Genomic DNA, 12120 nt, shown 5'->3' with positions numbered 1-12120 from the left:
TAGAGGTAGGGGCAGGCACAGATACCTACGTCCAGGCTGTAGGAGTCCCGAGGGGATTGGGGGGTTGTGGGGGGCAGAGATACCTACGTCCAAACTGGAGGGCTCCCTGGGGGGTTTAGTGCATTTATGGGGGTCACAGATACCTACGTCCAGGCTAGAGGGGTGGCTGGAGGGCTTAAGGGGGCTGTGGGAGCACAGATACCAAACTTCAGGCTATAGGGGTCCCGGGGGTGCTTAGGGGTCAGGGCGGGCACAGATACCTACGTCCAGGCTGTAGAGGTCCCGAGGGGATTGGGGGTTGTGGGGAGCAGAGATACCTACGTCCAAACTGAAGGGCTCCCTGGGGGTTTAGTGCGTTTGTGGGGGTCACAGATACATACGTCCAGGCTGTAAGAGTCCCAGGGGGCTTTAGGGAATCGTGGGGGGCACAGATGCCTAACTTCAGGCTATAGGGGTCCCAGGGGCGCTTAGGAGATGGGGGGCACAGATACCTATGTCCAGCCTGTAGGAGTCCCTTGGGGGGCTTAGGGGGTTGTGAGGGTAGAGTTACCTACATCCCAGCTGAAGGAGTCCTCAGGGGGTTCGTGTGGGTCAGAGATACCTACTTCCAGGCTGTAGGGGTCTTGGGGGGCTTAGGGGGTTTCTGGAGGTCACAGATACCTCTGTGCAGACTAGACCGGTCCTGGGGAGATTAGGAGGTTTATGAGGTGCACAGATGAAAACTTCCAGGCTGTACAGGTCCCTGGGGGGCTTAGGGGGTTGTGGGGGGCACAGATACCTATGTCAAGGCTGGAGGGGTCCCTGGAGGGCTTAGCAATTCATGGGGGCACAGATACCTATGTCCAGCTGAGCTTTTCCCTGGGGGTAGCCTATGCGCAGCTGCGATCAGCTGTTTGCTGGGCAGGCTCCGCTCAGCTGCTCCCCCCTCCCTGCTCCTGCGGGGGATGATTGAGTCACTCCCCCCAAAACAGCCTCAGGGGTCGGATGTGGCAGGGGTTGCGGCGCCAGCAGCAGCACAGCCTGCCCCACTTCTCTGGGGCTACCCCCCACCTCTCGAGCTGATAGCTCTGCCATGGCCTCCGCATGAATTGCTGCTCCCTGCCCGCCAGGCTCAGCTCCGGCCACAGCAGCATTGGGTGCCCAGGGAGCCCGGCTAGGGGCAGTGGTAGGTTGCAGGGAGGAGAAGCTCCAGATACTGGCCGGGGGGAGAGGAGCCGAGCTGGAGTTGGGGAGGAGAAGCCCTGGACTGGGCTGGAGCCACGCTGGGGAGGGAGCGGCAGGGAGGAGAAGCCCCATGCCCCTGCAGGAGCTGCAGTGGGGAGGGGGAGAAGCGCCAAGCTTGGGCAGGGGAGGAGAAGCCACACAGGGTTGGGAGGCGGGTGGGGGGGAGGGAGAAGCCCAGACCCCAACAGAAGCTGCACTGGGAGGGATGGAGGGGGAGAGGAGCCACCCTGGGGCAGGGAGGAGAAGCCCTGGACCCTGGCAGAAGATGTGGGGCTGAAGTCCCCAGTTCAGAAGCCCCAGCCACCTTAGTGGCAGAAGTTGCAAGGCTGAAGCCCTGACCCCACTCTGTGTGCAGCTACCCTAGCCCTTCTCACTCCCATCCCCCCTGTGGAGCTGGCTCTCACTCTCCGGCTGTGGAGAAATTCAGCCCCAATCTCCCCATATTGGGATCTCCATTTCCCCCCCATCACCTAGCCATGAATGGATTTAGCCCAGGAGGCAGGATCAGCATTGGCCCCATTTGGCAGGTGGGCTCTAGGGCACAACGAGATGCAGTGACTTTCCCAAGGCTAAGCAGGGAGTCTGTGGCAGAGCAGAGACTCAAACCCAGAACACCTGAGCCTGAGTCCTGTGCCTTAACCACAAGGCAACCTTCCCACCGAAGGAGAGGGAACCTCCTCTGCCACTTTGAGTGTGTGGGTGGGAGCAGCCACTGGACAGAGCTGCCAGGAGGTGGAGGGGTTGGATAGTTGGGGGGGTGATTAGTGGGTCGGGGGGTCTCTGGAGGAGGCGGTCATGGGACAAGAAGCAGGGGAGTTGGATGGGTTGAGGGTTTGGGAGATGCCTGTTGGGGGGTGGAGCAGGGTTGGGGCAGGCAGGGAGCAGAGGGAGTTGGATGGGTCGGGAGTCCTGGGGGTCCTGTCAGGGGGCAGAGAGAGGTTGGATGGGGCATGGGAGTCCCGGGGGTCTGTCTGGGGGCAGGGGTGTGGATAAGGGTCAGGGGGACAGGTATGGGGTAGGGTCCTAGGGAGGCGGTTACAGTGGGGGGGGTCTCAGGAGGAGGATGTCAGGGGACAAAGAGCCGGGAGGCTTAGATAGGGGGATGGGTCCTGGAGGGCAGTTAGGGGCAGGGGTCCCAGGAGGGGGCAGTCAGGGGACAAGGAGCAGGGGGGCGTTGGGTGTTCTGAGGGGGGCAGCCAGGCGGCAGGAATTGGGAGGCAGTGGATGGGGTGGGGCTCCCTGGGTGCACACCCTAATGAAATGTGCTGCGCATGCCTATGGTCACGGGGGTGAGCTACTTGCATCCTTTGCCTGTTTTTGCCATTTCTTTCCGTCTCAAAACCTGATAGCAATTCTCTCTAGTTCTTCCCCTTCTCTCCCCTCCCCACATGTGGCTAGTAAATCCAAGGAGAATCTCTTGTTTTCCCTACAATTATTGACTCTCTAGTCTCTTATTTTCCCTATTTTCTCCATAATTCTTAAATTCTCCTCAGCTTTGGGATGTGAACCCAGCCCGTTTTATCTGCAGCAATTTGTCCTTGGTTAGATGGTAATTTGCTGTCCTGTATCATTCCCCCAACATGGGTGGTGGTTAGTAGGTGCTGGTTGGGGGAGCCCGCAGACATGGCTGCCTCTGGGGGAGATGGGGTGGCCGATCTCTGCCAGAAACAGGATATGGCCGAACAGGAGGGGAAGGGAGGAGCCAGTGTCCCTATGGAGCCTGCCCAGTCCCTTTGGTTCTGCTCCTTTCTAGCATTTTGTTCAGAGACTTTATTACTGGGGAGGCTGAAAAATCTCCCTGTGGGCTTAGCCTGGCAGGAGGGGCAGATCTCCCCTGCAATAAAGAGATGGAGCATGTTCCCAGCATGGCAGAATCTGGGCTGTGTCTGTGCAGGGAAAGATCCTGGGGGAATCGTGATGTGACATGAACTAAAGCCTGTTCTGAAACCTCCACAACTGCCCTTCTCGCCCTGCCAGGCTGCAGGATGTCGTCCATGTTTCGCTCCAGCTCATCCCATCCTCCCATGGGACAGGGAAGGGAAACGGCTGCAGAGGAGCCAGTTCAGGTAGGGATTATCGGTGGAGGGGGCTGGTGGGTTCCTGCTGGAGGGGAGGGACAGCAAATACACAGAAGAGGGGAGCTTTGGGCAGTCTGGATTGGAGGTTGGAGTTTGCCAAAAAATTCCCGGGGTGGAGAATGGGAGGAGGCCAGGGTGTGGCAAACCTCTTGGGACTGGTTTAATATGCGGCTTCCATTCTAGGACCAGACCCATGAGGTTAGAGGGTGGAAATGCTCTAATTTGTGGGACAGGAAACAACCCCCCTAGGTGGGGCTAGGAAAATGGGCCAGCATCCCAGTGATGGAGCCTGACCTGACTAACCAGCGGCTGCTGTGAGATTCATAGATTCATAGATTCTAGGGTCAGAAGGGACCAATGTGATCATCTAGTCTGACCCTCCGCACAAAGCAGGCCACAGAACCCTACCATCCACTTCTATAACAAACCCCTAACCTATCCCTGAGTTATCGAAGTCTTCAAATTGTGGTTTGAAGACCTCAATCTGCAGAGAATCCACCAGCAAGTGACCCATGCCCCACGCTGCAGGGGAAGGCGAAAAACCTCCAGGGCCTCCGCCAATCTGCGCCGGAGGAAAATTCCTTCCCGACCCCAAATATGGCGATCAGCTAAATCCTGAGCACGTGGGCAAGACTCACCAGCCAGCACTCAAAAAAGAATTATCTGCAGTAACTCAGATCCCATCCCATCCAACATCCCATCACCGACCACTGGGCATACTTATCTGCAGAGAATCGAAGATCAGTTGCCAAAATTAGGCATTCCCATCATACCATCCCTTCCATAAACTTATCAAGCTTAATCTTAAAGGCAGATTGTCTTTTGCCCCCCTGCTCCTCTTGGAAGGCTGTTCCAGAACTTCACTCCTCTAATGGTTAGAAACCTTTGTCTAATTTCAAGTCTAACACTTCCTAGTGTCCAGTTTATACCCATTCGTTCTTGTATCTACATTGGTACTAAGCTTAAATAATTCCTCTCCCTCCCAAATATTAATCCCTCTGATATATTTATGAAGAGCAAGCATATCCCGCCTCAGCCTTCTTTTGGCTAGACTAAACAAGCCAAGCTCTTTGAGTCTCCTTTCATATGACAGGTTTTCCATTCCTCAGATCATCCTAGTAGCCCATCTCTGAACCTGTTCCAGTTTGAATTCATCCTTCTTAAACATGGGAGACCAGAACTGCACACAGTATTCCAGGTGGGGTCTCACCAGCACCTTATATAACGGTACTAACAGCCCCTTATCTTTGCTGGAAATACCTCGCCTGATGCATCCTAAAACCGCATTAGCTTTTTTAATGGCCTGTAGTAGAGCGGTGCCGGGGCTCGACCCTCCTTGAGAGGGAAGGGGAGCCGCACCGGCTCGCCTCAGTCCTTCTGCCTCAGGCCCGTCTCAGGGGCGGTGTGATTCTGCTTCCGCCTTCCCGATGAACTGCTCAGCTCAGTCCATCAGCTGCTCTGCACCACCAGCCGACCTGTGATCTGCTCCAGATGTCCCAAAAAACTGCTCAGCTCACCTCACTCTATGGGCCACTCCAACCATCCCACAAACTGTACCTCTCCATCAGCTGCTCTGCTCTGCAATATAGCTTCAGACTCCTCCACTAGCTAGCACAGCTCTTTCAAGATTTCAGCTCAGGAACCTGGAACTCCGATTCTTAAGAGAATCAAAAATCAGCTCTGCTATTCAATTGTTAAAAGAAAAGAAGGTGCAATTGGTGTTTCTGGTTTACCCAAGGAGCCCACTCCCTTGTCTAGTAAGTGCCAATCAGTTGATGGTGAGAATCCCTGTCTCAAAGCAGTTTCACAGTTCCTCATCTGTGAGGGTGAGGGAGTGTGGCCTCTTCAACCCACAGGGTGCAGTTAACCCTAGCAGTGCCAATGCAGGGTTGATGCACCTCATCACAGACAGCATTTCCCAAATTTTGGGATTAGCCAGGAGATCTCTTCAGAGGTAACCTCCTGTAGGGACTGGGTCACAAATACCTTGGGAATCAAATACCTGGGCATTTTGCCTAGTTCCAAGTCACTTGCTGTGGAATTCTATCCCTGGATCATCTGAGACAATATTGACAAACAATCGAACTACCCTGTGACCATGTGCACTTACTTCCGTCAGTTGCACCATTTGGGGTCTGCTGCTGTTCACCTTTTCAGAGTGGAGATTTAAAAACAGACTGTTTCTCTGATAATATGTCCACCAGCTATGAGTATTCTCTCCTGTTGACTGAACTGTATTTGAATTTTCTCCATGTCATCATGCAGGGATAGGAGAAAAAACAAACCTAAAGTAAAAAATGATGGTCATCTGCCTGAAATTTCCCAATAAATCTGAGCTACAATCTGTCAAACAACACTTACATGCAGTTATATGAACAAGAAGCCTTCATGAAAGATAGAAAACCCATATCACAAAGAGGTAGAAGACACTTTCATTTTAATTTAAAGTGAAATTCCAGACTAGGTTACATCTGATGTCTCAGAATCAGGATGAGAAATTCTCCCCTGATCCACTGAAACCTGCTTCACCCAGCACTGTCTCATTAGTGTTATTTACAGAAGTTTTAGAACCTACAGAACAGGCGGAAAAAACAGTTGACCCTCCCAGAAGTAGCTTTGCCAATAGAGGGAAAAGGGGATTTGAACAGTGCTTGGGATCCATTTGAAATCCCCTTCCAGGTCTGTGACACTTTCATTGCCTGCCAGAGTGACTCTGATTTAGGATCAAAGACGTCCAAGCACCATTCCCAAGCATGGACAGCCAAGAACATGACCTCACCGGACACGTTGGGAAGTGAAGGAATATAAAGGGGTGAACTCTGCATGGCTCAGACACAAGGTAACAGTTCTGGGGTGATGGGGAAGGACGGAATCTCTGAGTCGCCCCATCTCCTTCCAGTGTCACAGAGCCTGAAATAACCCTTATTTCCCTGACACTGCTCCAGTTCTTCATCATATTTAAATATATTTTACATGAGAAAAAAGTCAACAAAATAACTGCTCTTCTGCACAATCCAGGGTAATGTGAGAACAACTGGGAATGAGACAATCTGTCCTCAGACAGGAACTTGACGTCTGGAACAATAACTTTGCACTGGGAGGAGGAGTATAAATGTGAATCTCCAGATTTGTTTAGACAAGGAAATGTGATGGTGGTTAGGCAGATCAGGAGGAAATGTGCTAGATAACCCCACCCACTATCCATGGCCCATGTCTTTACTGCAAGAATAGCTGTCTTTTTACATCAGGAAAGTGAACTCAAGCTAGCTAACTCCATGGCAACCACAGTGATGAGACCCAGGTAGATTTTATCTCAACGTAGCTGGTTGAAGACACTCCCCATCTCCCCCACCTGGGGTGATGACATTCCTGATAGAAAGGACACCCACTCCCATGACTCGCAGGACAATGGAGTTGATAGAAAGGACCACAGGATCCACCCCAAAGACAGGCGAGCTTCAAAAGTGCGCAACTCATGTGGGAGCTGAGGGACTACAGTGGGCAAAAGATACAAACGGTCTTAACAATCACTATCTGGGAACTGTCAAAAGAATTAAAGAAAAAAAATCTTCTGACAGGTCTAGAGAAGGTTTTTATGAAGTTTATCTCCTTTACGGATTCTCTGATGTTTAGAAAGGCCTGAACTATGAGTGAAGCTTTTCCCACACTCGCAGCATTCATAGGGTCTCTGCCCGGTGTGGATTCTGTAATGTGTAATAAGGGTTGAGCTCCGAGAGAAGCTTTTCCCACACTCACTGCATTCATAGGGTCTCTCTCCCGTGTGGACTCTCTGGTGAGAGATAAGGGAGGAGAGGTGAGTGAAACGTTTCCCGCAGTCACTGCATTCATAGGGTCTCTCTCCTGTGTGGATCCTCTGATGCATAGTAAGGTTTGAGCTCCGAGAGAAGCTTTTCCCACACTCACAACATTCATAGGGTCACTCTCCTGCGTGCGTTGTCTGATGAGAGGTAAGGGCTGATCTCTGAGTGAAACTTTTCCCGCACTCACAGCATTCATAGGGTCTCTCTCCTCTGTGTATTTGCTGATGCCTACTAAGGGCAGAGGTACGATTGAAGCTTTTCCCACACTCACAGCATTCGTAGAGTCTCTCTTTTGTGTGGATTATCTCATGTCGAATAAGGCCTGAATGGTAATTGAAGTTTTTCCCACACTCACTACACGTATTCTCTCGCTTCTCCGTGAGGATCTTCTCCTGGGATGTAGTTTCCTTGAGGTCCCTGTGAGTTCCCTGACAATTAATGGGTTCATCCACTCTCTCCTCTGAGTGGTTTCCCTGCTCTCTCTCGTCTCTGGTAACTTTCATCAGCTTTTCCTTGATCACGGGGGCTGGTCACGCTCCCTTTGGATCTTCGCAGTAATTCCCCTTGCACTTCGGCAAGCTCAGCATCTTCCTGGTGAGGATTCTGCTCCTCGCTCTCCCTCACCACCCCATCACCTGCTAGAAGAGAGGAGAAATCTCAGAATTGGGGATGGAAAGGCAGAGAGCAAACCCAAGTAAGTGCCGGAGAGACAGACATTAAAAATCAGCGACTGAATTCCCCCAAACTCATCCCCATAGGGGAGAGTGGAGGAGATCAATTCTGCTCCACACCCAGGACCGGCCTTTAGGGTGGGCCGTACGGGTGCCTCACCCAAGGGGGTGCCGGGCACAGGGTTTGGATTCCCATCTGACCTGCTGCCGAGAGGCTCGCTGGGCTGATGAAAATGGCACAGGGAGGCAGATAAGCAGCTGCGTGGGGGAGTGGGAGAGACCTGAGCTGCAGGGGGCAGTTGGATGACCAGCCGTCAGAGCCAGGTGACTGCTCCAGAGCAGAGGGGCCTCTCCACACACACAGTCCTTCACACACGCCCGTCAACATACACACACTCCTCATATCCTCTCCTCCACACACACACACACACACACACACACACACACACACACACCCACTCACCCGGGCTCCCTGCATCCAGGTCACTTCCCCACCTGGGCTATGCTGAGACATCAGGAGCAGCTGCTCTCCTGCCCTCCCCTTACACAGCCTGCCGGGAAAGTGATCTGAGTGCAGGAAGCCCTCATGTCACTCCTTGCTCCCCTCTCCCAGCCCCCAAGGGCTGCGTGGGGCAGGGGAGCAGCAGTCCAGTGGGGGAGTGAGCAGCAATGCCAGCTGCTTTGTGCATCTAGGTCAGGTTCCCCACTTGGGTGCAGGAGGATGCAAGGGTTAGGGGCAAAGGGGGCACACTGCAGGGGTTCGGGGCTCAGGAAGTGGCAGGTGTTGAGGTGCAGGGGGCAGGGTTTGGGGTGAAGGGGGTATGCACCACGCAGGGGTTCAGGGTGCAGGGGGCATGACTGAAGGGGGCACAGTCCTGGGATTAGGGGCACAGGAGGGAGGGGAAGGGGTTGAGGTGAAGGGGGCACAGGAGGGGGCAGGAGTTGGGAGGGGTTGGAGGGGGCAGAAGTTAGGAGTGAAGGGGGAGCAGGTATTTGGAGCGAAGGGGGCACAATGCAGGGGCTGGGGGAAAGGGAGAGTGGGGAGCCTGGCGAGCCCATGGGGGACAGAGGGAATGGGGGGGTGCCATGCCCATGGGAGCCAGGGCCACCAAAATGCAAGTTTGCCCCGGGTGCCATTTCCCTAGGGCCAGCCCTGCCTACATCCCATCCGAACACTCAGTGGGAAGGGAGGCAGCTCCAGCCTAGGTGTCAATCACCATCTGTAGGAAGCCAGGAGTGAGATCTGCTGGGGACTGTCCTGAGCTCACAGAGTCTGTGTGGGGAATCCCAGCTGGTTCTCTCAGGCACTTACAGTTTCTGGGTTGGTTTAATGTTTCCTCACCTGTCCAGGGACGTCTCAGGATCTCGTTTTCCTCTGAACCCTGGAGATCCAGCATCCATGGCTCTTCTCCTCCTTCCAGCTGGGAGATCACAGAGAGTTTGGAAACTGGAAACCCTGCTCAAGGGAAAGAAAACAATGGAGGCAGGAGGATACTTTGGCTACTTCTGGTATAGATGGTGACTAAACAAACCTCTGCGAACCAGGAAATGAGAAGTTAATGTAAACACCCCCCCGTTCAATGCAACCTTAACTTTGCCCCCAACCCTTAACCCTGCAGCTGGCAAGAAGCACTGAGGATGGTTCTGTGTGGGCCACGCAAAGGTTAACAAACTGCCACAGGGACTCAGGTATTCAGCTCAATGCAGCAGTAACGGGATGAATTCTATGGTCTGTGGTATAAAGGACCTCAGAGTACATGAGCTAATAGTCACATCTGGCCTTCAAAGCTGTGAACCTATAATCGATCCGAGGAAAGACTAAGAGAACGTGTCACTGTCTGTGCTGTGTTCACAGATGGGAATCCCAGCATCTACCCACATGCCTCCAGCTGTGTGCACTGGGCCAGCTGTAGCTGTGACTGGCTGATGGAGGGATGGGTTGGAGCAGCTGGGCAGAGGTGTGCCTGTGCCACGCAGAGAGGTGCATGTGAAACTTGGGGGGCCAATTCTGCCTCATTTCCGTGCTGAGTGTTGTAGGCTTTGTCAGCAAAGATGCCCAAGTGTGTGTTCTTGTCATGGGGATTGTCAGCACCCTGGTGGCGTATGTTGGAGTGATCTGTGGGGCTTAGTGAGGGGTAAGTGAAGGCAGTGACTCACAGGGAAAACCCAGGTGAGGGCAAAGGGGTGGTAACACTGTGCAAGTCTCAGCTGATCTGTGTGCAGGAGGTTCAGTACTGGAGAGCAGCCCAGGGGGAGGAAGCTTCTGTTTGCTATGATGGAGATGAACCCGATTATCTTAGCAAAGAGAAGTTGTGAGACTGTCTGCTGGACTGCTCTGTTCCCAGAGCGCTCTGTAACAGGGGAGGGCAGAGGACTAGTGTGTGTGTCACTGGCATGTCGGGGTAATGCTGAAACCGGACAGAGCAGAGGTGGCATTGTGGGAGTGGCGTGAACCTTAACTTTTCATTTCCCTTTCTAAGAACCGAGGGGATGGGAATCCTTACCCGGCAAGGTCACTTTCTCATAGTTCTCCTGCATGACGTCTCTGTAAAGGGCTCTGCGAGTGGGGTCCACCAGAGCCCCCTCTTCCCTGGTGAAATACACAGCCACCTCCTCGAAGGTCACCGGCCCCTGAAAGAGCAAGAGTCCAACATTCAGTACCTGCTGCCCCACACACAGCCCCACTATTCACGGGGGAAAGCAGCCAATCAAATGGAAGCTCTGAGAGAGAAACAGTCGGCAGAGTCCTATCCCCACACTGCTGAGAGCAGCCAGGAGCACCACGGTGAGAGAACAAAGAGAGACCCCTTGTCTCTGCCTGCAGATCCATCACACACCTACTAGCCAGGGGCTGATACAACCCCATGGTAGGAACCCAACACCCTCCCCACTGCCAGCAGCTGGATGTGAGGGGCCGGGACATCTTCCCTGCACCTCCCTGGTGGGTGCCCCCTTTCCATGTCACACCAGCCCCTGGCTAGCAGGCTGAGGGCTCAGCACTGGAAGTCTGGTCAGTTTTCCCAGCCCTGCCCAGGAGGTTGGTTTCTCTATTTCCTGTTTCACAAATTAGGGAATTTTCTCCCCCAACACCCAAGTGTTTGTTCCTAGAATCTAGGCCCACGTTAAACAAGTCCCAGCAGGTTTGTCACACTCTGTCCCCGTCCCTTTCCTCACCCAGTGTATTCCCTGCCCCCGCCAGCCCTAACTCCCCAGAAGTTGCCACCTCTTCAGTATTTACTGCCCCTCCCCCTCCAGCTGGAACCCACCAGCAACCCCCCAATAACACCAACCTGAGCTGGCTCCACTGCAGCGAGAGAGCCCCCCGGCTGGGCACGGAGAAGTTAATGCCTTCCTGTGCCCTGCAACCCCCCCGCCGCTCCCAGCTGCTCCAGCCCCTCCCTGTGCCCCGCAACCACCCCCCACCCCCGCTCCCAGCTGCTCCAGCCCCTTCCTGTGCCCCCAACCCCTCCCCTCCGCAGCTGCTCCAGCCCCTTCCTGTGCCCTGTAACCCTGCCCCACTCCCCCGGGCTGCAGCGCTCGCTGGGGCTGGCTGCAGCGGCTGGGATCCAGCTGACACCCTCTGCTGCTCCACCAGCTCCTGCCCCTCTCCTGCCCCCGCCCCTTTGCACCGGCAGCGGGGCCATGGCCGGGCCGGGAGCGCAGCGCGGTGAGACCCGGGCAGCGCGGGGGGCGGACACGCTCCTGCCGCGGAGGGGTCAGGGCTGGGGGTGGGGTGTGGGGGGGCGGTTATTGCGTGGGGGTCACAGGAGGGGGGAGTGGGGACCACCCTTACCTGGGCTAGAAAAAGCGGAAGCGGCCCCGGGGCAGGCTGGGAGATGTAGTTCCTGACTCTCCCTGCACAGGAAGTGACGTTGGGTAGGCGAGACAAGCCGAGGTGCAAACGCGCGCGGGCCGCTCCGGCTCTGCCTGGCTCGCGCGGGGCCGTTGGAGCCTCTCCCGGGGCCGGAGAAGGGTTTGTGCCGTTGGGCTCTGGGCATGCGCAGATCGGGGAGGAGGAGAGTCCCGCATTAACCCCCCGTGGGGCCGGGCGGGGGCTGGGAAAGGGGCGGGTGGGAAATGTCTGTGCAGCCCGGACATGGCCGGGGGGGAGAAGAGCAGGTGACCCCCGAGGAGCGGGGAGAGAAAGGGGGGGGCTGAGATCCCCTCGGATTTACCGCTGCCCCCCCCGTGGGGACCCCCCTCCCCTCCCGTCCTGCCCCCTTTCTCCCTAGAGAGCAACGAGCAGCACCCAGGGTGACCCCCCCTCCCCCAAACCCCTGAGAAGTTCCCTGTTCCCCTCCCCCCATTGTGCCCCATTTTCTCTGC

The 12120-nt window shown here is 55.0% G+C and overlaps 1 protein-coding gene and 1 pseudogene across 11 annotated transcripts in view; both read right to left on the bottom strand.

Annotated features, from left to right (window-relative positions):
• The window catches only part of LOC127039443 (zinc finger protein 154-like), a 447910-nt pseudogene extending 439654 nt beyond the window's left edge, over positions 1-8256 (bottom strand).
• Positions 1-12120, bottom strand: part of LOC127039383 (zinc finger protein 3-like) — a 553990-nt gene that overhangs the window by 439654 nt on the left and 102216 nt on the right. For 3 of the 11 annotated variants that reach the window (XM_050933031.1, XM_050933043.1, XM_050933033.1), the window contains exon 2: positions 10299-10425. In XM_050933031.1, the coding sequence (XP_050788988.1) occupies positions 10299-10425 (127 nt within the window). The other 8 variants (XM_050933032.1, XM_050933036.1, XM_050933039.1 and 5 more) reach the window with 8 other exon arrangements.

This window comes from Gopherus flavomarginatus, chromosome 23, assembly GCF_025201925.1.
Source record: "Gopherus flavomarginatus isolate rGopFla2 chromosome 23, rGopFla2.mat.asm, whole genome shotgun sequence".
In the NCBI taxonomy this organism is placed as follows: Eukaryota; Metazoa; Chordata; order Testudines; family Testudinidae; genus Gopherus; species Gopherus flavomarginatus.
Note: the sequence above shows the minus strand (reverse complement) of the source record. Positions and strands in the feature narration are given on the sequence as shown.